The 25,791-nt window shown below is 37.3% G+C and overlaps 1 protein-coding gene across 20 annotated transcripts in view; it reads left to right on the forward strand.

The window, feature by feature from the left end:
• SLC9A9 (solute carrier family 9 member A9) overlaps positions 1-25,791 on the forward strand; it is a 763,188-nt gene that overhangs the window by 133,082 nt on the left and 604,315 nt on the right. For all 20 annotated transcript variants that reach the window (XR_006222104.1, XR_006222105.1, XR_006222099.1 and 17 more), the window contains one exon: positions 11,040-11,242. Coding sequence is in view for 12 of the 20 variants with exons in the window: in XM_007086333.3 (XP_007086395.1) it covers positions 11,040-11,242 (203 nt within the window). In the remaining 8 variants the exon portion in view is untranslated. The remainder of the gene's footprint in view (positions 1-11,039; positions 11,243-25,791) is intronic.

A 25,791-nucleotide genomic window follows, 5' to 3' on the forward strand; every position in this document is an offset into this window, starting at 1 on the left:
AATACTTTGGGGAAAGGAGTTAGTTGGTCTCTTCTTTAGGATTCCTTAGAACTTTGTTAGAACTTGTTTAAAAGAAAAGTTTGTATATATTAAGATGCATGCAATTGCTAATAACAGAAACCTTGACTGAAACAGACTTAAGCAATAAGGACATTTATTGCTCCCATGACTAGAACTCCAGAGAACAGTCTGCAAGGCCGGTTGATTCAGCAGCTCATTATTGTTATCAAGGACCCAGGTTCTTTCCTTTGCTCTGCTCTGCTATTCCCAGTCTGACTTTAACATCAGGTGAGGAGTAACGTGGGTATGGAAGTTCCTGGTATCTTAACCAGGCCCAATAATATTCTGAGGCATAAGAGAGCTCATTGTTCTTCTGTTTCTCTCTTAGGATATCAAAGCTTTTCTAAGAAGTTCCCTAGCTAGCTTCCCTCCACTTTTTATTGACCAGAATAGAGTCACATGGCCATTGTAGTACCGATTATCAGCAAGGGGAAAGGGAACTCCCTTGGAGCTGAGGGAAAGGTCAACTTATCCTGAGTATATAGCTGTGGGAGGAGGGGTGGCTAGCTGTACAAATCAGGGCTTTTTTGGGAAAGAGGCAGGATGGATGCTGGGTTGACAATCAGTATCTGATACACTAATCAAGTTGATATATAGTATTATATAGTTTAATGATTTATCTTCTTGTTTTAGTAAGGGGCAATGCCTCATTTATCTAAATTATTCTTGGTAGCCATTCAATGCATACAGAATGAAAGAACTTACAAAACTCATTTCTTCTACAATCTTCCTACAGTAACTATGTACCTTTGCTTTAGGCTCCTAAATTCTCTCCAGTATCATGTAGCATTTAAATATATACCTATGGACTAGTCTGATTAGACACGTGTATAGATGGGCTTGTTGCATTGTGTGATGTCAGAGGAGCACCACTCCTCCAGAAAAAGACTCTGAAGGGAGCCTCCTACGGTGTGCTGCCATGCAGTGTGGCAGTGTGTGTGTGATAGTGTATAAACACAACCATAGGTCTGATCACAGAGACATTTTAGTACTATTTTCAAAACCATTCTGTAATCTGTTCCATTGTACATAAATATAATCATTATATATGCAAGTAAATTCCCATCCATGTTCCTCTTAAAAAAGCCCCTTTGGGAAATGCTTCAGCATCATGTAGAATGATCATCAACAAGATGCAGGCAGATTGTCTATGAAATACAGGCTTAATATGAGAAGAGCCTTGGAAAACATTTGTACTTTATTCTCACTGGAAATCAGGATCACAATATTGGACAAGAGGAAAAGGCCCTGTAAGATTAAAATATTTTAATATTTTAGGGTCAGGGCCATATCTTATTCATTTTATAATTCAAGTCTCAGAGCAATGCCTTGTGTGTCTGTGGCATGAAAGCAGAATGAGGGAGGAAGGAGTGGGGTTTTCTTGTATTCTCAATGTGGAGAATGAAGTGAAAGCCAGTCCAGAAAGACAAGGCTCATATTTCTAAATGTTTCTCATTTTGAGTGCCCATGAGCCTCTTTCCTCCTTCCTTCTTCCTTCCTTCCTTCTCTTGCAAACATCATTGTGTCACTTGCCTTTCAGGCATCTGCTATGGGAGGTATATTGCAAGCTCAGCCAGGACAGGAACATCACAGCATTTGGTGTGATGTTCTTTACATTTTAAGATGTTGGTCACTGACCAATTACATAAACTTGGAGGATCATTTTCTTCTTGACTCCAAGGGAGTTTGTGGACTTAAGGAAAGTTGGGTTACAATTCTGCCTAAAGTGTAGCTTTTTAAAGGAAAAAGAGATGAAAAATAGCACAGAGTCTCTGTCGTAAACAGTCTCATTGTCTAGTGGGGGAGACAAAGCCAAGGTCTACAAAGCAATGCTGAACAATGTAAGCCTTTATTAAATTGGCCCACAAAGGGTGTGGTTTAAACTATGAATGCTATAAGAACTCAAAGATGAGGGAACTCATTGAGCACAGGCTGCATCAGAGCATGGTCCCCCATAGGTGGGACTTGAGATAGAATTTGTAGGACTGTGAGTGCCTTAGAGATAAAATATGTTGTCCAAGCTTCAACCTAGGGCTTGTATGCTGTTCGGGAGAAGTCAGGGTTCCCTGAAGAGCACATATATACAACGTTTGCCTTAGTTGCCCAAATGCCTAAACTTGTAGGGGCAGGGGATGCATCTGGACTGGAGTTTTTACTTGGAGAAGGTGATACCATCAGCTGGCTAGGGGGCAAAGCTCAGGGAAGTGTCACGCTTGTGAGGATATAATCTGGAACCAGGCCTGTGCACACATGTGCTGCATGGTATTGCTTTGCTGGGACAAGCTGCCTCTTTTTCTCCTGGGAGGGTAAGGTCGTAGTTCATGGGTTACCAACGAGAACGGTGGTTTGTGTCCATGGAACTGTAGCAGACAGTCTCTTGTTTCCCTCTGTGCACAGGTGGTTGTTGCTTTCTTTATCCTTTGTCTTTGTGGGGGTATACAAACAACCCCTTTCATTAGCATTTTATTCCTACCAGATATCATACTTTATCTCTCACCTGCTTTCAAACAATACTGTGCTGGAAGTGCATTAATTCAACACTCCATATTTATTTCAACATACAGCTAAAGCAATGAGTGGACGTTTGGCTGTCAGATGCATTATCAGGCTCTACAGGCAGGTGTCTGGCCTCGGATATTAAGGATTTTCCAGCTGCTGCTACTGCAGTGGGGGTGTACAAATGGGTGTATGTGTTTGTTAACTGAGCACACTTTCAGCTGCAGTATCCCCACTGGCCTTTACACTGTGTCAAGATGTTGCTTCCTCTCAAGACTTGGGGTTGAAGAGAAGCAGGGCTAGAGCCTTTTGTCAAGTGTATTAATTTGGGTCCTCCAAGAAGGAGAATCTGGGAAGAGATTAGTTGTGTGAAAGATCTATTGGAAAAACTTTCTTGATGGAAAATGGGGAGGGAGTTTTGAATTCTGGACAACTGCCAGACCCTGGTGCAGCTGCATACTCTGTGGAGGTGGGGAAGGAAGGAAGGCTATGTAGTAAAATGCTTAGGCTATGGCACAATTCTCTCTTTATTTTTTTAATTTTTAAAAAATGTTTATTTTTGAGAGAGAGAGAGAGACAGAGCACAAGTGGGGGAGGGGAAGACAGAGAGGGAGACACAGAATCTGAAGCAGACTCCATGCTCTGAGCTGTCAGCACAGAGCCTGACCCAGGACTAGAACCCATGCGCTGTGAGATCATGACCTGAGCCAAAGTTGGATGCTTACCCGACTAAGCCACCCAGGTGCCCCAGGCTATGGCACAATTCTAAGAAAGGTTTAGTGAAGCTCATGGGGCATCCTTAAGCCATAGTGACCCTTCAGAGGAGCCCCGCCTCCCTGCCTTAGTACCCCTACTGAACTCAGTCATTGTCTGGCCTCAGTGAATTTGGTCATGGATTCCAGAGCACAGTAGCTGAGACCATTGGTCAACTGCAGTCCTCGTAGTAGGAGATCTGTCTGAGAGATGCACTGTCATGGCCATTACATCTGATCACCTCTGGTGGCAAGCAGCTTACTCTATTTACTCCAACGTGCTCTTGTTGAAAGCTGGGACTAGAGCTGGTGCAAAGGTTCAGGCAGGGCCGTCTAGGTTTTGGGGACGTTGTATGAATTTAACCACAGGGACCCAAGTACTAGGCATTCACTATAACAAATAATTGAGTTCCCTGCTTGGGGAAAAACAGTGGACACTTCATGTTTACTTCTTGTTATTGCACTGAAAGCATATTGCAAAAATAATTGGCTCACCTTCTGGGAACTTTAAATGGTATTAATACAGGTTCTCTCTATTCAGGCCCCATGAAGTTAGTGTCTTGTGCTTTCCTTATTTATATCCCACTTGAATAGCAAGCAGAGGTCATAGTGTCACTCATGGTACCTGCTGAATAACTTAGAAAATGAATCCTTCCTAGTCAAAGAGTGTTGGAAAAATGATGTTCTTCACAGGTACCCTAAACTACTGGCAGTGTGCATAATGTGTCTTCCCTTCTCTTTCCTGAGTAGTTTTATATTGTAATCAATTGGCATGGAACATGAAAGGCTGCCAACTGTTCTATGGTGGATCAAGCATTCATAGTGGTTACATATCCATCACTTACTTTCTCTTGCTAACAAAGGTTAGGATACAATGTTTCTCACTGTTATTGGAGGAGTGGGCCAAACACTGAAGCTGGAATGAGGTAAAAATATTCTTGAAAGAAATATGTTTTTATTCTCCCCCATCATTCTGTTTAATTCTCCACACTGTTGTCAAAGTGATAGCTCTTACATAGAAATGTTACTGTTTTACACTCCTGCCTAAAATCTTTCAATAGTTTTACATTACAATTAGGTTAAAAATAAAAACTTTTTTAGCATACCCAGGAACTTCTTTATGACTTGGCCTCTGCCTATGGTCTGCTGTCCTAGAGTTCTCTCCTTCTCTCCTTCTCTCTCTCTCTCTCTCTCTCTCTCATCTCTCATCTCTCATCTCTCATCTCTCATCTCTCATCCCCTCTTACACCACTACTAACTCTCTAAATCCACCAGATTTCTTAAGTCATGTATTTATACATAATCTTCAGTAGGTTATCCTGTTGGCAGTTAACACAAAAATACTACAATTTTAGTGACTACACAACAGAAGTTAACTTTTCATTCACATAGCAGTCCAATGTAGGTGTTCCTGGTTGGCAGATGACTTTCTCCCTCCTGGTATCTTGGGGACCCAGGCTTCTTCAGTCTGGTGGCTTTGTCTACCTATAGGGCCTTTGTTTCCATCTATCAGATATATGGGAAAGAGAAGAGGAAAACTCACCTACCCATTCAAAGCTGTGTTCCAGAAGTGGCACATATTATTTTTGCTTGTATTCTGTTGGTGAGGACCCAACCAGAGACAAGATAGCCAAGAAACACAATCTCTGGCTGAGCACCAACTTTCCCAACAACTATGCTATACATTGGTAAACATAAATCCTGAGGAACTTTTATTCATTTATTCACTTATTCATTCATTCATTCATTCATTCATTTTAAAAAGTTAAATCTAGGTTAGTTAACATATAGTGTAATAATGATTCAAGAATAGAATTTAGTGATTCATCACTTACATATAACACCCAGGGCTCATTCCAACAAGTGTCCTCCTTAAGGCCCCTTGCTCATTTAGCCCATCCCCCCACTGAACACTCCTCCAGCAACCCTCAGTTTTTTCTCTGTGTTTAAGAGTCTCTTATAGTTTATCTCCCTCTCTGTTTTTATATTATTTTTGCTTCTCTTCCCTTATGTTCATCTGTTTTGTGTCTTAAATTCCACATATGAGTGAAGTCATATGGCTTGGTCTCTGCCTATGGTCTGCAGTCCTAGTGTTCTCTTGTTCTCTCTCTTTCCCTAATTTTGCTTAGCATAATACACTCTAGTTTCATCAGTGTTGTTGCAGATGGCAAGATTTTATTCTTTTTGGTCACTGAATAATATCCCATTGTATATATATATACCACATCTTTTCTACCCATTCATCAGTCGATTGACATTTGGGCTCTTTCCATACTTTGACTATTGTTGATAGTGCTGCTATAAATATTGGGGTACATGTGTCCTTTCTAATCAGCACTCCTCTATTCTTTGGATAAATACCTAGTAGTGCGATTGCTGGGTCATAAGGTAGCTCTATTTTTAATTTTTTGAGGAAACTCCATACCATTTTCCAGAGTGGCTGTACCTGTTTACATTCCCACCAGCAGTGCAAAAGGGCTCTCCTTCCTCCACATCCTTGCCAATATCTGTTGTTTCCTGAACTGTTAATTTTAGCCATTCTGAAAGATGTGAGGTGGTATCTCATTGTGGTATTGATTTGTATTTCCCTGGTGATGAGTGATGTTGAGCATCTATTCATGTATCTGTTAACCATCTGGATGTCTTTGGAAAAGTGTCTATTCAAGTCATTTGCCCATTTCTTCTCTGGATTATTTGATAAGTTCTTTATAGATTTTGGATACTAACCCTTTATCTGTTATGTCATTTGCAAATATCTTCTCCCATTCCATCACTTGCCTTTTAGCTTTGCTGATTGTTTCCTTCGCTATACAGAAGTTTTTATCTTGATGAGGTCTTGATAGTTCATTTTTGCTTTTGTTTCCCTTGCCTCTGGAGACATGTCAAGTAAGAGATTGCTGTGGCTGAGGTCAAAGAGGTTGTTGCCTATTTTCTTCTCTAGGATTTTGATGTCTTCTTGTCTTATGTTTAGGTCTTTCATCCATTTTGAGTTTATTTTGTATGGTGTAAGAAAGTGGTCCGGTTCATTCTTCTGCATGTCGCTGTCCAGTTTTCCCAACACCATTTACTGAAGAGACGGTCTTTTTTCCATTGGATATTCTTTCCTGCTTTGTCACAGATTAATTGACCGTACGTTTCTGAGTCCATTTCTGGGTTCTTTCTCTATTCTGTTCCATTGACCTATGTGTCTGTTTCTGTGCCAGTACCATACTGTCTTGATGATTACAGCTTTGTAGTAGAGGCTAAATCTGGGATTGTGATGCCTCGCACTTTGGTTTTCTTTTTCAAGATTGCTTTGGCTATTCAGGGTCTTTTGTGGTTCCAAACAAATTTTAGGATTGTTTGTTCTAGCTCTGTGAAGAGTGCTGGTGTTATTTTGATAGAGATTTCACTGAATATGTAGATTTCTTTGGGCAGTATAGACATTTTAACAATGTTTGTTCTTCCAATCCATGATCATGGAATGTTTTTCAATTTTTTTGTGTGTCTTCTTCAATTTCTTTCATAAATTTTCTATAGTTTTCAGTCTATAGATTTTTCAAGCTCTGGTTATGTTTGTCCCTAGATATTTTATGGTTTTTGGTGCAATTGTAAATGGGATCAATTCCTTGATTTCCCTTTCCATTGCTTCATTATTGGTGTATAGAAATGCTATTGATTCCTGTACATTGATTTTATATCCTGCAACTTTGCTGAACTCATGTATTAGTTCTAGCAGCTTTTTGGTGGGGTCTTTTGGGTTTTCAACATAGAGTAGTATCATGTCATCTGCAAAGAGTGAAAGTTTGACTTCCTCCTTGCCAATTTGGAGGCCTTTTATTTCTTTATGTTGTCTGATTACTGAGGCTATGACTTCCAACACTATGTTGAATAACATTGGTGGGAGTGGACATCCTTGTCATGTTCCTGGCCTTAGGGGGAAAGGTCTCAGTTGTTCCCATTGAGGATGATATTAGTGGTGGGTGTTTTTATATGGCTTTCATGATCTTAAGGTATGGTCCTTTTATCCCTAATTTCTTGAGAGCTTGTATCAAGAAAGGATGCTATATTTTGTCACATGCTTTCTCTGGTTCTATTGAGAGGATCATGTGGTTCTTATCCTTTCTTTTATTAATGTGATGTATCACTTTGATTGATTTCCAGATATTGAACCAGCCCTGTATCCCAGGAATAAATCCCACTTGGTCATGGTGAATAATTCTTTAAATTTATTGTTGGTTGTGGTTTGCTAGTATCTAGTTGATAATTTTTGAATCCATGTTCATCAGGGAAATAGGTCTGTAGTTCTCCCTTTTAGTGGGGTCTTTGTCTGGTCTTGGAATCAAGATAATTCTGGCCTTGTAGACTGAGTTTGGAAGTTTTCTGTCCATTTCTATTTTTTGGAACAACTTCAAAAGAATAGGCTATAATTCTTTTTTAAATGTTTGATAGAATTCCCCTGGAAAGCCATCTGGCCTTGGACTCTTGTTTCTTGGGAGATTTTTGATTACTGATTCAATTTCTTGAGTGATTATAGTCTTTTCAAATTTTCTATTTCTTCCTGTTTCAGTTTTGGTAGTTTATATATTTGTAGGAATTTGTCCATTTCTTCAAGATTGCCCAATTTATTGGCAATAATTGCTCATAATATTCTCTTATTATTGTTTGTATTTCTTATGTTTATTTATTTTTGAAAGAGAGAGGCAGAGAATGAGCAGAGGAGGGGCAGAGAGAGTGGGAGACACAGAATCTGAAGCAGGCTCCAGCCTCTGAGCTGTCAGCACAGAGCCCGCTGCAGGACTCTAACCCACAAACCATGAGATCATGACCTGAGCCGAAGTCAGAGGCTTAACCACCTTAGTCACCCAGGCGTCCGTATTGTTTGTGTTTCTGCCAATGTTGGTTGTGATCTCCTCTTTCATTTGTGATTTTACTTATTTGGCTCCTTTCCTTTCTGTTTTTGATCAATCTGGCTAGTGGTTTATCAATACTGTTAATTCTTTTGAAGAACCAGCTCCTGGTTTCATTGATTTGTTCAACTGGTTTTTTTTTTCAATATCATTGATTTCTTTTCTAATCTTTATTATTTCCTTCTTCTACTGGTATTGGGCTTTATTTGCTGTTCTTTTTCCAGCTCTTTTAGGTGTAAGGTTAGGTTGTATATTTGAGACTTTTCTTCCTTCTTTAGGAATTCAGGAAGCAATTCAGGAAGGCCTGAATTGCTATATAATTCCCTCTTATGACCACCTTTGCTGCACCCCAAGATTTTGGGTTGTCATGTTTTCATTTTCATTGACGTCCATGTACTTTTTAATTTCCTCTTTAATTTCTTGGTTAACCCATTCATTGTTTAGTAGGATTTTCATCTAATCTCCAAGTATTCATGGTCTTTCCAAATTTTTTTCTTATGGTTAATTTCGAGTTTCATAGTGTTATTGTCTCAAAATACACAAGGTATGATCTTGATCTTTTTGTACTTGTTGAGGGCAGGTTTGTGTCTGGAGAATGTTCCATGTGCACTCAAGAAAAATGTGTATTCTGATGCTTTAGGATGAAATGTTCTGAATATATCTTTTAAGTCCATCTGGTCCAGTGTATCATTAAAAGCCATTGTTTCCTTGTTGATTTTCTGCTTAGATGATATGCCCATTGTTGTAAGTGGGTGTTAAAGTCCTCTACTATTATGGTATTATTATCAATGAGTTTCTTTATGTTTGTGATTAATCAATTTATATATTTTGGCGCTTTCACATTGGGGGCATAAATATTTACAATTGTTAGATCTTGGTGAGTAGACTCCTTAATTATGATATAATGCCCTTCTTCATCTCTTGTTACAGTCTTTATTTTAAAATCTAGTTTGCCTGATATAAGTATGGCTACTCCAGCTTTCTTTTGATGACAATTAGTATAATAGATGGTTCTCCATCCCCTTAGTTTCAATCTGTAAATATCTTTATGTCTAAAATGGGTCTCTTGTAAGCAGCACATAGATGGGTCTTGTTTTCTTATCCATTTTGGTACCCTATGTCTTTTGATTGGAGCTTTTAGTCCATTGACATTTTGAGTGAGTACTGAAAGGTATGAATTTATTACCATTGTCTTGCCTATAGAGTTAGAGTTTCTGGTGATGTTCTCTGGTCCTTTCTAGTCTTTGTTGTTTTTGGTCTTTTTTGTTTTGTTTCATCTTTTCTCCACTCAAAGTATCCATCCCCCTTAAAATTGCTTGCAGGGCTGGTTTAGTGGTCATGAACTCCTTTAGTTTTTGTTTGTCTAGGAAACAATTTATTTCTCCTTCTATTTTGAATGACAGCCTTGCTGGATAAAGAATTCTGGGCTGCATATTTTTCTGATTCAACACATTGAATATATCCTTCCAATTCCTGGGGAAGTTTTAGCTAGCTCTGCTGTTATGTACTGCCACCCACATGTGCAACCTGGATCCCAACTTATTCCCTGATTCAGCTTATCTGAAAAAATCTTACATGACCTTTTAAGATTCATCTAAAGCTTTGCATCATTCAAAGGGCTTTAGAGCATTTTTTCTCTATACTCATATAACACAGAGGGCTTACTAACTGTCATAGCACATGTCACATGGTATTATGATTGTTTGCTTAAGGGTTTGCATTTTACAAACTTGAGCTATAGGACCAGGACTGTTTTTATTTTAAATCTAGAAATGTCTTGTACAAAATACGTACCCAACAAATTATTAATAAATAAATGAAAGTCCATTAGATGACTGGATTCACAAGAGTTGTAAAACCTCCCACATTTGATGTTTAAAGAGTAAATTGTGGATTTACCCTAAAACGCATGTATCAGTCCTAATTTTAAATTGAGGAATGTAAAGGCCTCTGAAGTTTCTTTGCTCTTTGTTAATATATCCATAATATTAGGAAAGTTTACAGTTACCAGATTACCGTGAGCATCCTAACAGAGTATGTAAACTTAAAAGTCAAGGATTATTACTTGAATTCAACCTCCACTGAAAGGAATGTTGTATCTTTAGAATGCATTTGCTACAGATAAACAGAAACTTGATTCAAAGTTTTTTGAAAAATTAAAGAATATATTATGTCTAGCAGTAGGGTAGCTCCAGAATAGGTTGATCCGTTTGTTCAGTGAAGTCATCAGGAACTGAGTTCTGTCTGTACCATGGCCCTACCATTCTCAGTATATTGCCTATGTCCTTGGACTGGATCCCCTTAAGGTCACAAAATATCTTTCAGCAAAAAAATGGAGAAATAAATTGTCTTGGTCATGTCCCAAGGGAGAAAAAAAGAACACCACTCTCCCAACCATGGTATATAAGTGCTTCCTTTTAGTTTGATGAGTCTGTCTTATACATGTGCTAATTTGTGAACCAAAAACTTTCTGGGAAATTTTATCTCCTGACTGATTATTAGATTACTCAATATTTTACAGGGCAAAGGTTTTCTTGAATCACTTTGTTAGATTGAAGAAGCGGGTAGCTTTTCCCTCCAAAATTTGTGGCTCCATTAGGAAAGAAAGAAGGGGGGAAATATGTGCTGGATATTCGAACAATAGTGTCCACACCACAAATATCTTAGTACAGTCAATCTATTGAACCGGTATCTATGGAATAGTGAGCAATTTCTAAACCAGGCAATGTATAACCTTTTCTTCTGCCACTTCTACAAGTTTAAAATCATATATTTAAAAGCACCCAGTAGTGAACATTTTAGATTCAGTTCCTCCAGTGCAATTGTTTATTCTTTATTTTAGGGCTAATAATGGGATTAATCATACGATATGCTACAGCACCAACTGATATTGAAAGTGGAACTGTTTATGATTGTGGAAAACTGGCCTTCAGTCCATCAACTCTGCTGATTAATATCACTGACCAAGTTTATGAATATAAATACAAGAGAGAAATAAGCCAACATAACATCAATCCTCACCAAGGCAATGCTATACTTGAAAAGGTAAGGATTCCAGCTGGTGATATATTTTTGTTTTCAAGTATAAAAAAATTGAACCATCATATGTAATACATTAATACACGTGTATATGTTCTTTTTAAACAGCACACTGTTGGGCCAATTTAGTTGACTGAGGGGTTAATGCCTTGATACATTCTTATTGTAAGTTTAGTTGTTTGTATTTTTTCCTAGAAGTTGCAAAAGAATGGTTTTTAATATAATTGTTTTGCAAAGCATGGATGCATTCGATAAACAGATAATTCTGACTCTGCCTGTCATGATACTTGTTTCAAATATTTACACACGTGTTCATGTGTCATTATATATATTGACAGCTGGCTACTCAGATCAAATATTCCTTAAGTCAAAAGGAAAATGGAGGGGAATAAAAAATTTTGCGCTTGTAAATCTTGATTTAAGGTGACTAGCTTTTGGCTGCCAACACAGAACACTGGCCACTTGGCTGTTTATAAATATACTGACACACAGTCAATCTCAAGAGACCTTGATTCCACCAGTTTAGTTAGAAATCTTAGGTAGAAAAAAGAAAAATTGTAAAGTAACCCATCTTTGTTTCTTTGTTTCAAGTTTTTATTTAACATACAGTTGGTTAACATATAGTATAATATTAGCTTCAGGAGTAGAATTCAGTGATTCATCACTTATATACAATATCCAGTGCTCATCACAATAAATGTCCTTTTTAGTCCCTGTCACCCATTTAACCTATCCCTCCTCCCATTTCTCCTCCAGCAACCTTCAGTTTTTTCCCTATAGTTAAGAATGTTTTATGTTTTGCCTCTCTGTCCTTTTTTCCCCCATGTTCATCTGTTTTGTTTCTTAAATTCCACATATGCATCAAATCAGATGGTATTTGTCTTTCTCTGACTTATTTTACTTGACATAATACTCTCTAGCTCCATCCACGTCATTGCAAATGGCAAGATTTCATTTTTTGATGACTGAGTAATATTCCATTTTGTGTGTGTATGTACATGTGTACGTATATGTATGTATATATACACACACACATATATACATACATATATATACACACACACACCACATCTGTCTTATACATTCATCAGTCAATGGACATTTGAGCTTTTCCATAATTTGGCTATTGTTGACAATGCTGCTATAAACATTGGTGTACATGCATCCCTTCAAATCAGTATTTTTGTATCCAGCAATTGCTGGATAGTTCTATTTTTGACTTTTTGAGAAAACTCCATACTATTTTCCAAAGTGACTGTACCAATTTGCATTCTCACCAACAGTGTAAGAATGCCCCCCCTAGTGACCCATCTTTTAAAAATGGTCTTATTATTACAAATTTGTGAACTGCTTCAGTTATTGAAAGGAAACTTCCTTCTGTTCTCAGGACTCTGGGTCAGAAAACAGGTAAGATTACCTCTTGTAGTGTATTATGAATTCTGTATTAGTCTTTGGAATAAAGAATAAGTGAATTTGTGTTTAATATTATAAGTACACGCTAAGAACCAGGATCTTTTTTTTTTAATGTTTATTTATTTTTGAGAGAGAGAAAGATAGAGTGTAAGCAGGGGTGGGGCAGAGAAAGAGGGAGACATAGAATCTGAAGCAGGCTACAGGCTCTGAGCTGTCAGCACAGAGCCTGACATGGGGTTCAAACTCACCAACAGTGAGATCATGACCCAAGTCAAAGTCGGATGCTTAACCCACTGAGCCACCCAGGTGCCCCAGGAACCAGGATCTTATGTGACTCATGACAGAACTTTCTGAGTTAGACCTGAGAGCTTCCTTGATGGAAATTTATTTTATCACTTTCACCCGTACGGATTTAGTTTTCTTTTAATACACACACACACACACACACACACACACACACACACATACACACACACACACATTTGTTGTTTCTATTTTGAGAGATTTGGGGTAAGAAGGGACATACTTGGTCTGTCATTTTTCCTCACTCAAGATGGATAATTTTTAGTGTTTTTTTCACATTATTTTCCACTAGCACATTTCTAGATTAACTTCCTCCTAGCACTTGGTGAGGGCTCAGGAAAGTAAAACTAATTATAATATGAGCCTAAATCAAACTTAGAAAAGTAAATTGAAGCATGCAAAACACAAATTGAGTAATGTATTTCTGAAATAAATAGGAACAACTTCTAAATCTTCTGCTGTTTTTTTAAATTGATTATAATTTTGTATTTTCAGAAGTTCATAGAAGAGATGAATTTATGCTAATAGTATTGATGAAGATCAAGAATTTAAAATATATTTAAAAGCTGAAAGGACAATGCCATTATGCCATTGTCATACTTGAGACAATTAACAATAACTCAATAGCATCTAATATAATCTATTTGTATGAGATAAATTTCCCCTAATGTCCCAGAATGTCTTTTTAAACTGTGTCCTCATCTAGGACATAATTTAAATATAGATCCAGGATCTAATCAAGGTTTTTGACCACATTTTAATCTGGAAAAGTCCTTTTCTCCCACAACATTGAACTTTTTGAAGTGTCCAAGTCATTTGTACAATGTCCCATATCCTGGATTTTTTTCTGGTTTTCTTAGTAGATTTATATTACTGTTTTTTACATATTTTATTTCTTCAAAATGTTGTTTAAATTCTAGTTAGCTAATGTAGTGTAATATTTGTTTTAGGAGTAGAATTTAATGATTCATCACTTACATGTAATACCCAGTGCTCATCATAACAAGTGCCCTTCTTAATACCCATCACCCATTTAGCCCATCCCCCTCCACCAACCTTCAGTTTGCTCTCTATTGTTAAGAGTCTCTTATGGTTTGCTTCCCTCTCTCTCTTGTTTCTCTCCCTTCCCATATGTTCATCTGTTTTGTTTCTTAAATTCCACCTATGAGTGAAATCATATGGTATTTGTCTTTCTCTGACTGACTTATTTTTTTTAGCATAAGACACTATAGCTCCATCCACATTGTTGAAAATGGCAAGATTTTATGTATTTTTATGGCTGAATAATATTCCATCATATATATATGCCACATCTTCTTCATCCATTCATCAGTGGAGAGACATTTGGGCTCTTTCCATCATTTAGCTATTGTTGATAATGCTGCTATAAATATCATGGTGCATGTACCCCTTTTGAATCTGTATTTTTTTATTCTTTGGGTACATACCTAGTACTGCAATTGCTGGATCATTAAGTAGTTATATTTTCAGCTTTTCGAGAAACCTCCATACTATTTTCCAGAGTGACTGCACCAGTTTGCATTCCCACCAACAGTATAAGAGGGTTCTCCTTTCTCGGCATCCTCCCCAACATGTGTTGCTTCTTGTGTTGTTAATCATAGCCATTCTGAATGGCCTGAGGTGCTATCTCATTGTGGTTTTGACTTGCATTACCCTGATGATGAGTGATGTTGAGCAGCTTTTCCTGTGTCTGTTAGCCATATGTATATTCTCTTTCTAAAAATGTCTGTTCATGTCTTCTGCCTATTTCTTCACTGGATTATTTAATTTTGTGGGTTGAATTTGATAACTTCTTTATAGATTTTGGATACTAACCCTATATCCAATAGGTCATTTGCAAATATCTTTTCCCATTCCATAGGCTGCCTTTTAGTTTTGTTGATTGTTTCCTTGGCTGTGCAGAAGCTTTTTATCTTGAGGAAGTCCCAATAGTTCATTTTTGCTATTGTTTCCTTTGCCTCCAGATATGTGTCTTGTAAGAAGTTGCTATGGCCAAGGTCAAAGAAGATGTTCCCTATTTTCTCCTCTAGGATTTTGATGGTTTCCTATGTCACATTTAAGTCTTTCATATATTTTGAATTTACTTATATGTAAGGTGTAAGAAAGTGATCCAGTTTTATTCTTCTGTGTGTTGCTGTCCAGTTTTTCCAACACCATTTGCTAAAGAGACTGTCTTGTTTTCATTGGATATTCTTTCCTGCTTTCTCAAAGATGAGTTGACCATATAGTTATGTGTCCATTTCTGGGTTCTCCATTCCACTGATCTATGTGTCTGTTTCTGTGCCATTACCATACTGTCTTGATAACTACAGCTTTGTAACATAGCTTGAAGTCCAGAATTATGATGCCTCTTGCTTTGCTTTTCCTTTTCAGGATTGCTTTGGTTATTCGGTGTCTGTTGTGGTTCCATACAAATTTTAGGATTGTTTGTTCTAACTCTGTGAAAATTCTGGTGGCATTTTGGTAGGAATTGCATGAAATGTGCTGATAGCTTTGGGTAGTATAGACATTTTAACATTGTTTGTTCTTCCAATCCATGAGCATGGAATGCTTTTCCATTTCTTTGTGTCCTCTTCAATTTCTTTCACAAGTGTTCTTTAGTTTTCAGAATACAGATATTTTACCTCTTTGGTTAGGTTTAATCCTAGATATCTTATGGTTTTTGGTGCAATTGTAAATGGGAACAACTCCTTGATTTTTTTTCTGCTGCCTCATTATTGGTGTATAGAGATGCAACAGATTTCTGTATATTGATTTTATATCCTGAGACTTTGATGAACTCATGTATTAGTTCTAGAAATTTTTTGCTGGAGTCTTTCAGGTTTTCTACATAGAGTATCATGTCATCTGCAAATAGTGAAAGTTTGACTTCTTCCTTGCCTGTTGGATGCCTTTTATTTCTTTTTGTTGTTTGACTGCTGAGGCTAAGACTTCCAGTTCTATGTTGAATAGTAATGGTGAGAGTGGATATCTCTGTCTTGTACCCAACAGTAGAGGAAAAGCTCTCAGATTTCCCCCATTGAGGACAATATTATCTGTGAGTCTTTCATATATGGCCTTAATGATATTGAGGTATGTTCCATGTATCCCTACTTTGTTCAGAGTTTTTATCAAGAATGGATTCTGTATTTTATCAAACACTTTTTCTGCATCTATTGACAGGATCATATGATGCTTATCCTTTCTTTTATTAATGTAGTATATCACATTGATTGATTTGTGAATATTGAATCAGCCCTGCAGCCCAGGAATAAATCCCACTTGATCATGGTGAATATTTCTTCGAATGTACTATTGAATTGGATTTGCTAGTATCTTGTTGAAAATTTTTATTTCCATGTTCATCAGAGATACTGGCCTATAACTCTTCTTTTTAGTGGGGTCTTTCTCTGGTTTTTGAATCAAGATAATGCTAGCTTTATAGAATGAATTTGGAAGTTTTCCTTCCATTTCTATTTTTTGCAACAGTTAGAGGATAGGGAGGATAGGTATTCACTCTTCTTTAAATGTCCAGTAGAATCCCCCTGGGATGTCATCTGGCCCTGCACTTTTGTTGGGAGATTTTTGATTACTGATTCAATTTCTTTGCTGCTATGGGTCTGTTTAAATTTTCTATACCTTCCTGTTTCAGTTTTGGTAGTTTGTATGTTTCTGGGAATTTATCTATCACTTTCTTCTGATTGCCCAGTTTGTTGGCATAATTTTTAATAATACTCTCTTATAATAGTTTGTATTTCTGTGGTAATGGTTGTGATTTCTCCTCTTTCATTCATGATTTTATTTATTTGGTTCCTTTCTCTTTTCTTTTTGATAAGCCTGGCTAGGGGTTTATCAATGTTATTAATTCTTTCGAAGAACCAGTTCTTAGTTTTTTTGATCTCTTCTATTTGTTTGTTGTTGTTGTTTGTTTGTTTTGTTTTGTTTTATTTCTGTATCATTTATTTCTGCTTTAATCTTTATTATTTCCCTTCTTTTTGCTGGCTTAAGTCTTTATTTGCTGTTCCTTTTCTAGCTCTTTAGGTGTAAGGTTATGTTGTGTATTTGAGACCTTTCTTGCTTGTGTTGCAGTATACTTCCTCTTATGGCCACCTTTGCTGCCTCAAAGGTTTTGGATTGTCATGTTTTCATTTTCATTTGCTTCCGTGTCTTTTTAAATTTCTTCTTTAATTTCCTGTTAACTCATTAATTCTTTAGTAGGACGTTCTTTAATAAACTCCATGTATTTGTGGTCTTTCCAAATTTTTTCTCGTGGTTCACTTCAAGTTTCATAAGGTTGTGGTCTGAAAATATGTATAGCATAATCTCAGTCTTTTTATACTGGTTGTGGCCTGATTTGTGACCCAGTGTGTGATCTATTCTGGAGAATGTTCCATGTGCACTTGAAAAGAATGTATATTTTGCTACTTTAGAATGGAATGTTCTGAATATGTTAAGTCTATCTGGTCCATTCTTAAGACCATTGGTCCAGTGTGTCACTCAAAGCCCTTGTTTCCTTGTTGATTTTCTGCTTAGATGATCCATCCAGTGCTGTAAAATCCCCCACTATTATTGTATTATTATGAGTTTCTTTATGTTTATTATTAATTGATTTATATATTTGGGTTCTTTCAAGTTTGGGGCATAACTATTTACAATTGTTACAACTTCTTGATGGGTAGACCCCTTAATTATGATATAATGCCCTTCTTGATATCTTGTTACAGTCTTTGGTTTAAAATCTAACTTGGGGGCACCTAAGGGGCTCAGTCAGTTAAGTGTCTGGCTTCAGCTGAGGTCACGATCTCACAGTTCATGAGTTCAAGCCTGTGTCAGGCTCTCTGGTGTCAGCATGGAGCTTGCTTCAGATCCTCTTTCCTCTTCCCTCTTTTCCCCTCCCCCCCCACTCTCTCTCTCTCTCTCTCTCAAAAATAAATATTTATACATACATACATACATACATACATACATACATACATACATAAAATCTAGTTTGTCTGGGGGTGCCCGGGTGGCTCGGTCAGTTAAGCATCTGACTCTTGATTTCAGCTCGGGTCATGATCTTGCAGTTTGTAGGATCAAGCCCCACATTGGATTCTGTGTCCTGACAGCATGGAGCCTGCTTGGTATCTCTCTCTCCTTTTCTCTGCCCTCCTCTGCTTATGCTGCACTCTCTCTCTTTCTAAAAATAAATAAATAAACTTAAAAAAATATAAAATATAAAATATAGTTTGATATAAGTATGGCTATTCCAGCTTTCTTTTGATGTCCATTAGCATGATGTATAGTTCTTCATCCCCTCACTTTCAATCTGCAGATGTCTTTAGGTCTAAAATGAATCTCTTGTAGGTAGCATATACATGAGTTTTGTTTTGTTTTGTTTTTTAATCCATTCTGATACCCCATGTCTTTTGATTGGATCATTTTGTCCATTTACATTCAGAGTTATTATTGATAGATATGAATTTAAAGCCATTGTATTACCCGGAACGTTGGTGTTTCTTATGATGTTCTCTGTTCCTTTCTAGTCTTTGTTGCTTTTGGTCTATTTTTTCCCCACTCAAAGAGTCCCCTTTAATATTTAATATTCCTTGCAGGGCTCATTTAGTGGTCATGAGTTTCTTTAGTTTTTATTTTTCCCAGAAGCTCTTCATCTCTCCTCCTATTCTGAATGACAGCCTTGCCGGATAGCGTTTTCTTGGCTGCATATTTTTCCCATTCAGCACATTGAATACATCATTCCATTCCCTTATGGCCTGCCAAGTTTCTGTGGACAGATCTGTAAACCTGATTTGTCTTCCCTTGTAGGTTAAGGATTTTTTTTTCCCTTGTTGCTTTTAGGATTCTTTCCTGGTCTGTATTTCATGAATTTGACTATGAAATGTATAGGCCAGCTTTTGTTGAATTTAATGGGAGTTATCTGTGCCTCTTGGATTTTGATGTCTGTTTCATTCTCCAGATTAGGGAAGTTTTCAGCTATAATTTGATAAAGTAAACTCTGCCCCTTTCTCCTTCTCTTCTTCTTGGGGAGAATGATACGATATGAATGTTATTACACTTTATGGAGTTGCTGAGTTCACTAAACCTACATGTGTGATCCAATATTTTTCAGCTACATTATTTTCCATAATTTTATCTTCTGCATCACTGATTCATTTCTTTGTTTCATCCATCCTCATTGTCATTGCATCCAGTCGGTTTGGCATCTGTTATAGCATTTTTTTTTAATTTTCACCTGTCTAGATTTAGTTCTTTTATCTCTGCAGGAAAGGATTCTTTGGTGTCTTCTATGCTTTTCTCAAGCCCAGCTCGTATCCTTATGATTGTTATTTTAAGTTCTGCTTGAGGCATATTACTTATATCTATTTTTATTAAATCCCTGGCTGTTACTTCTTCCCATTCTTTTGTGGTGAATTTCCTGTCTTATCATTTTGTCTAGGTCACTGTGTGTGTGTGTGTGTGTGTGTGTGTGTGATTGTTAGGAAAGCCTGTAATATTCCTGTTCCTGAGAGTAATGGCTATATTAAGGAGAGGTTCTATACTGTCTTGGGCCTGGTGCTTCAGGAAGTATTTCAGAGTGTGAATTCTACTATTGTGTTTTGGCAATTCCTTCCCTCAAGTCAGTCCTCTGCAGAGTTTCTCCTTGCCTTCAGTGGCGGGTGTTTGGACCTTGCCTATTCTGTGGCAAATTTTAAGTAAGCGTGTTTTGGTCTGCTTGTTGAAAAAAGCTAGATCCTATTTCCTCTAGAGCTGAAGCTTTGCAGCACTCTATGATCAGTAGACTTGGTGCATATGAGGGGTTTGTGCTGGTCTTCTGGCCTGCTGTTCTGATTCTCAGGCTGACTTGCCCTAGTGAAGATGCACCTGCAGGACACAGGGGCATGGGGCTTAGTGTAAGAGGCTCCAGCCACCACTTGGGGGGCATTGTGTTGCTCACTGAAGTCATTAGTGCTGATGGGCTGGGAGGAAAAGGCATCACCTCACTCTTTCGTCCCCAAAGTGGGGAGTTCGCACTTGCCACTCTTCAGAAAGCCCTCACAGAAGAGTAAGCAGTCTTCCCTCTTGTGTCCCCCAGTTTCCATCAGATCCCTGCCTTCAGCCTGTCTTTGTCCATTCTGTCTGCCTGCCAGGAAGCACAGTACTCCTGTGTTTTATCTCAGGCACATGTCAGGGCTTCAGAACTACAAATTTTAAAAACCCGGCATGGGGGGATCAGCGCTGATCCTTTAGGGAGGGTCTCACTACACTGTGGTCATTTGTCCCAGAAAAGCAGTCACATGACCACACAGTGGTTTGAATTTTATTTTACGGTAAAGCGCAGCAAAAAGCTGGCACCAAGGTTTGCTGCCCTCAGCAAGTGTCTCTGTTCCTATGCTAATGAACAGGGCAGCACATTGGCACCTGTGAGCTCTTTTGTACCTGGAGAGGCCATGCCACCTATCCCAAATGCACTTGAAGAAGGGGAACTCTGTCTCCTGTGTGACCCAGGGAATCCTCAGACTGCACCGTCTGCTCCTAGGGCTTCACTCTCTTTCCCCACAGGAGCAGCACTAAGCCCATTAAACATGACCCTTGCAATGGTGCAGACTTCTTAAACTTCTGCCTTTGAGCTCCACTGCTTATAAAAGCTTGTGGTAGTCAGCCCCTCTCCTTTTCCCAGCCAATGCTTTTGGGGAAGAGTTTTTCTTGTGCAATCCCCCTGTGTGCTGTCTTCACTCTTTCTATCTCTCTCTTTCTCTCTCGCTCCTTTCTCTGTGATCAGAGGTCCCTCACCTCAGTTCTTTTGTCCCCCAAATCATCTCTCTGCAGCTTCTACTTTCCATGATGTGGCCATTTTTCTACCTCTAGATATGAAGTTTGTTCTTTCAGTCTTCAGATCAATTATTTAGGTGTTCAGAACGTTTGATATTTATCCAGCTGTGTTGAAGGCAAACTTAGGGTCCCCTTACTCCTTCACCATCTTAACTATATTCTTAATCTTCTGTTGTTTTGGATGATCTCTTCCATATGATTCTTTCTATTCATGTGGATAATAGAAAATTATCTACCCTGAAATAAAAAATAATTCAAATGACTTTGTTGGCAGCATAGGGTTTTATTTAAAACACACTCTTCATTTTTACCTCTAGTTAGCACCTGGACATAAATTAAGTATTTATCTCTTCACTCTCTACTTATTTTTATCTTCATTTCTTAGCAGCACTATTTCACCAAACAGGTTGACCCCCCAAATGCTGATAGTTACCTGTTACTATAACAATTTTTTTTTCTAGCAGGATTGCCAGTAATTGATCAGAAATTTTGTTACTGTATTGTTGACATGTTGATTCATTTATCATCAGCCAGTTCCAGTGTTTGCTTTTGAAAAACTAAGGCAAGACTTGGAGAAAATGTCCAAGTCACTGGGGTTTTCTTGGATTTTTAATTGGATGGATTATGAATTCTGTATATAAAAAGTTTAATTCACCTTGAATAGCTCAAGTATTTCCTAGATTAATGTCTAAATTATGTGAATTATTTGTCATAATTAGTATTTGTTCCTCCAGGCATCCAAAGTTGGCAGTAGGCAATTCAGTATCCAGAGTAAGTCCTCCCCTCATTGCTGGTGGAGAAAGAGGCATCCACCGGTATACTTACCATATTAGATGACTTTAAGTGGAAAGGACCTTGTTATAAATGGCCAGACCGTATTTTAATGCACATTTGTTTCTTATGTGCCAATGCTAGCGGGGGGCATAGTTAGTGAAAATAAAAAATCCATAGTCTGTCTTTCTTACTGGGAATTCTCTACTGCACACAACTATGCATTATCAATCAATTATCCAATCAATTTTTGTCAGAAGCAACAGGATTCCATTCATTGGATGACTGGTAAGGATGTAACATGGAGTACTGGGGGAAAAATTTCAAGACCCGCAAAAATTCAGCACCAGATAGATCTTCCATATATCCTTAATAAGTTCCTTTAACTCCAACTTTCTTATTTGTGAAATGAGGAGATTAGAGCTATTTTGTAGAGCTGTTTTAATGTTTAAATGAGATGATGTATCTAATGTGTCTGGCTACTATGAGGCCCTTTACATTGCACTACTATTACTGTCTTTACTGCTATTACCACTACCACTCTTTTTTTTAAACCACTTTATTGACAATTGATTGACGTACAAAAAGCTATACGTATTTAGTGTGCACAAGTTGGTGAGTTTAAGATGCAGCTGTTTTTTGTTTTGTTTTGTTTTTTGTTTTATTTTTTAAATTTACATCCAAGTTAGCATATAGTGCAACAATGATTTCAGGAATAGATTCCTTAGTGCCCCTTACCAGTTTAACCCATCTCCCCCCCACAACCCCTCCAGCAACCCTCTGTTTGTTCTTCATATTTAAGAGTCTCTTATGTTTTGTCCCCCTCCCTGTTTTTATATTACTTTTTGTTTCCCTTCCCTCATGGTCATCTGTTTTGTATCTTAGAGTCCTCATATGAGTGAAGTCATAAAATATCATATGACCATTATCACTTCTAATACCACCACCAGTATCGTCACCACTGCACTACCTCTAACACCAATGCTATCATTGCTGCTACAAGATAATGTTGGAATGCTTAATAAATGCCAGGGATTAAGGACATGTGTGTGCATGCTTTTTTCACTCATTTAACATTTGTTGGGGAGAAAAGATCAATATATAATACATAGCGGTGCCTGGGTGGCTCAGTCAGTTGAGCATCCAACTCTTGATTGTGGCTCAAGTCATGATCCCAAGGTCATAGGATTGAGCCCCATGTTGGGCTCTGCACTGAGCTTGGAGTGTGCTTAAGATTCTCTTTCTCTCTCTCTCTCTCTCTCTTTCTCTCTCTCCTTCTCCCCACCCCGCCCTTCTCCCCTCTTCATGGGCGCCCCCCCTCATATATATATAATCTTTAACTAGTTTTAGCTGAGTGAGGCCTATATTCTTTTACGTGATGATTTTATATTAATTTGTTATGTAATATTTAAACTACCAAATATCTACTAAAAATTTCTGAATTTCATATCAATAGAGAGTTTAAAACTTGCTTTTGAAAAGCAGATTATAAAAGAACTTTCTCTATCACTCATTTATTCATTCTTTCAATACAGGTGAACTGAGTGAGTCTCATCAGTTTCAATTCTAAAGTAATGAATGCTCACAAGGAGTTTATTAATAAATCAGGGGAAAACACAGTAAATGAATAAATGAATAAATATACCACAAAGCTTGGTATTAAGGGAGTAGGCCAAGTACCACAAGCACTCGGGAAAAACAATATTATTTCTTACTAAGGTGATAGGAAAGCTTTCAAAGAAAGAAAAGTTAACTAACTTTGGTAGTGGTGGTGTATATAATGTTTGGAAGTGGGGGTGTCATTATAAGCAAAGGCAAAAACATGATATGGAAGTGGAAAAAAAGACAATATTCTAAGAAAAGCAGTTTCAATTTGTTGGTGTATGAAAGACCGATAAAATGTAGGGTTAGAAATAATGGCAGAGCTTGATTACAGAAGCCCTTGAATGCTAAGCTGAGTAATGTACTCTCTATTTGTAGTCAGTGGAAGGGTGTTATGTTGATAAAATCAAAGGGATAGTTTGCCTGTCATGTAGAGGGTAGAGAGTGAAAGCAAGCTGACAAATGAGGCCTAAACTTGGATGGTAATCAAGGGGTGAATGGAAGAGAAGCAAGGAAGGAAGATGCTGCAGAATTTGGACCCACTGGACATGAGAAGAGAGAATGGCTTACTCTGCTACCTAGGTCTTATGGGTTCATAGAGGTGGTACGGCAGAAATGGGGAAGTTAGAAGTTAAGGGAAACAGCAGGTTAGGGGAACTTCACATGTATGGTTTAAAATTAATGAATCAATTAATCCATTTCATAACTAATTTATTATTGATTTAACACATTATGTTTTTGCCATATTGAGTTGGAGGGGTCAGAAGACCATTTGGCTGGAAAGGTCTTGCAGATCTAGTACACTTCCAAAGAGTTGTCAGCACAGTTAAATTTATACTTCCTATTATTCGTAAATCAGTTGACTGTAATGTGAAAAGTCAAAGGAAACTACCCAGAGAAAATTCTGCCAAGTCTTCACTTCCTGTGTGACAAGTGACACTATCCATTTTGTCAAGGAAGTTATTTTAGAGAAGGTTACCCTGCTGAGTAATCAGTTCTCTCTGTTGTTTTAATAAGGAAAATTGCAAGGCTGCAAATAGGTCACACTGAAGCTATTATCAATTATGTTGGTAATACTGTATATTTTTGAGATATTTTAAGGAAGCCTTTATAGCAACAGCTAATCATGTGACTTTTATAAATAATTTTGTATTTGCAGCATTAAAACATCAGTGTCTTATTTTTACTCTCACTGTCCAACTTTTTCTAATGGTAATTTAGACTTTTTGTGGTTCATTCTTAATTCTTATATATTTACTTGTGAACGATTTTTGTTTTTTCCAGTCTTTCTCTTTGCTTGATTATTCTGGTTCCAGAGGCCAGAGAACAGACCTCTTCTGGTAACAGGAAAAGCTTGACCAGAAAGAGTCACTGGACCATGAGATAAATATGTCCAGTTAATGCTAGGACACTTTGGAAAGAATAAGAAAAGACAGGAAAGAAATCTCCTCTAAAATTGTTCTCGGCACACTGAGAGAAGCAAGCATCATGATAAATCAGCACTTGGAGTTTGGAGAAACATTTGTAGGATATTATCAATTATTCCTCCATCCTGTAGAGAACAGGGATTCATGATTTATGTTTTGCTATCGTGACAAGTCTTGGATAATACAACATGAGAAGTACCAGGGGGGATTCTCAAACTTGGCAGTGAGTGGAATAGACTTAGCTACTGTCATCCTAAACCTCAGTTAAGGATGGATAGTTAAGATCTCTATTTTTATTAAAAAACTTAGCAGTTGGTTTTTTTTTTTTTCATTTTAGCTGTTTTCTTCCACCTTTGTCCAATTTTCTTTGCAAAAAGTTAGCCTGAGAGATGATTTCAGAAATGTCTCAAGATTCTAAGATTTTTCCATTTGGGTTTGTTTTTATTTTTGTCTTTTTTTTTTTTTTTTTTTTGCTGTGAAAGCATTTTTATTTATTTAATTCTTATTTTTTCTAGTTTTATTGAGATATAATCAACATATAAGAATGTGTTAGTTTAAGATATATAATGATTTGATATATGTAGGTATTATGAAATGATTATCACAATAAGTTTAGTTACCATCCATTACTTCACATAGTTATAATTTTTTTGTGTGATAAAACTTTTAAGTTCTACTTCTTTAGCAACTTTCAAATATACAATCCAATACTATTAACTATAGTCACCATGCTGTACATTAAATCCCCAAGACTTATTTATCTTATAACTGTAAGTTTGTATCTTGTAACCACCTTCACCCATTTCCCTGACCCTTCACCTCTCACCTCTCGCAACCACCAATCTGTTCTGTTCCAAGTTCATTTTTTTAGATTTGAAATAAGTGAGGTATTACAGTATTTGTATTTTTTTTTACCTTATTTCACTTAGCATGGTGTCCACAAGGTCAATCCTGTTGTTGCAAATGTCAGGATTTCCTTCTTTTTTATGGCTGAATAATAACCATGTGTGTATTTGTGTGTGTGTGTGTGTGTGGGTGTGGGTGTGGGTGTGGGTGTGGGTGTGTGTGTGTACCACATTACTTTATCTATTCATTCATTTATGGACACTTTGTTTTCATATCTTAGCTCTTGTAAATAATTATAAATAATAATATTGTAAATAATACTGTCATGAACATGAGAGGGCAGATATCTTGTGGGGATCTTAATTTCAATTCTGGTCCTGAGTC

This window comes from Panthera tigris, chromosome C2 (genome assembly GCF_018350195.1).
Source record: "Panthera tigris isolate Pti1 chromosome C2, P.tigris_Pti1_mat1.1, whole genome shotgun sequence".
In the NCBI taxonomy this organism is placed as follows: Eukaryota; Metazoa; Chordata; class Mammalia; order Carnivora; family Felidae; genus Panthera; species Panthera tigris.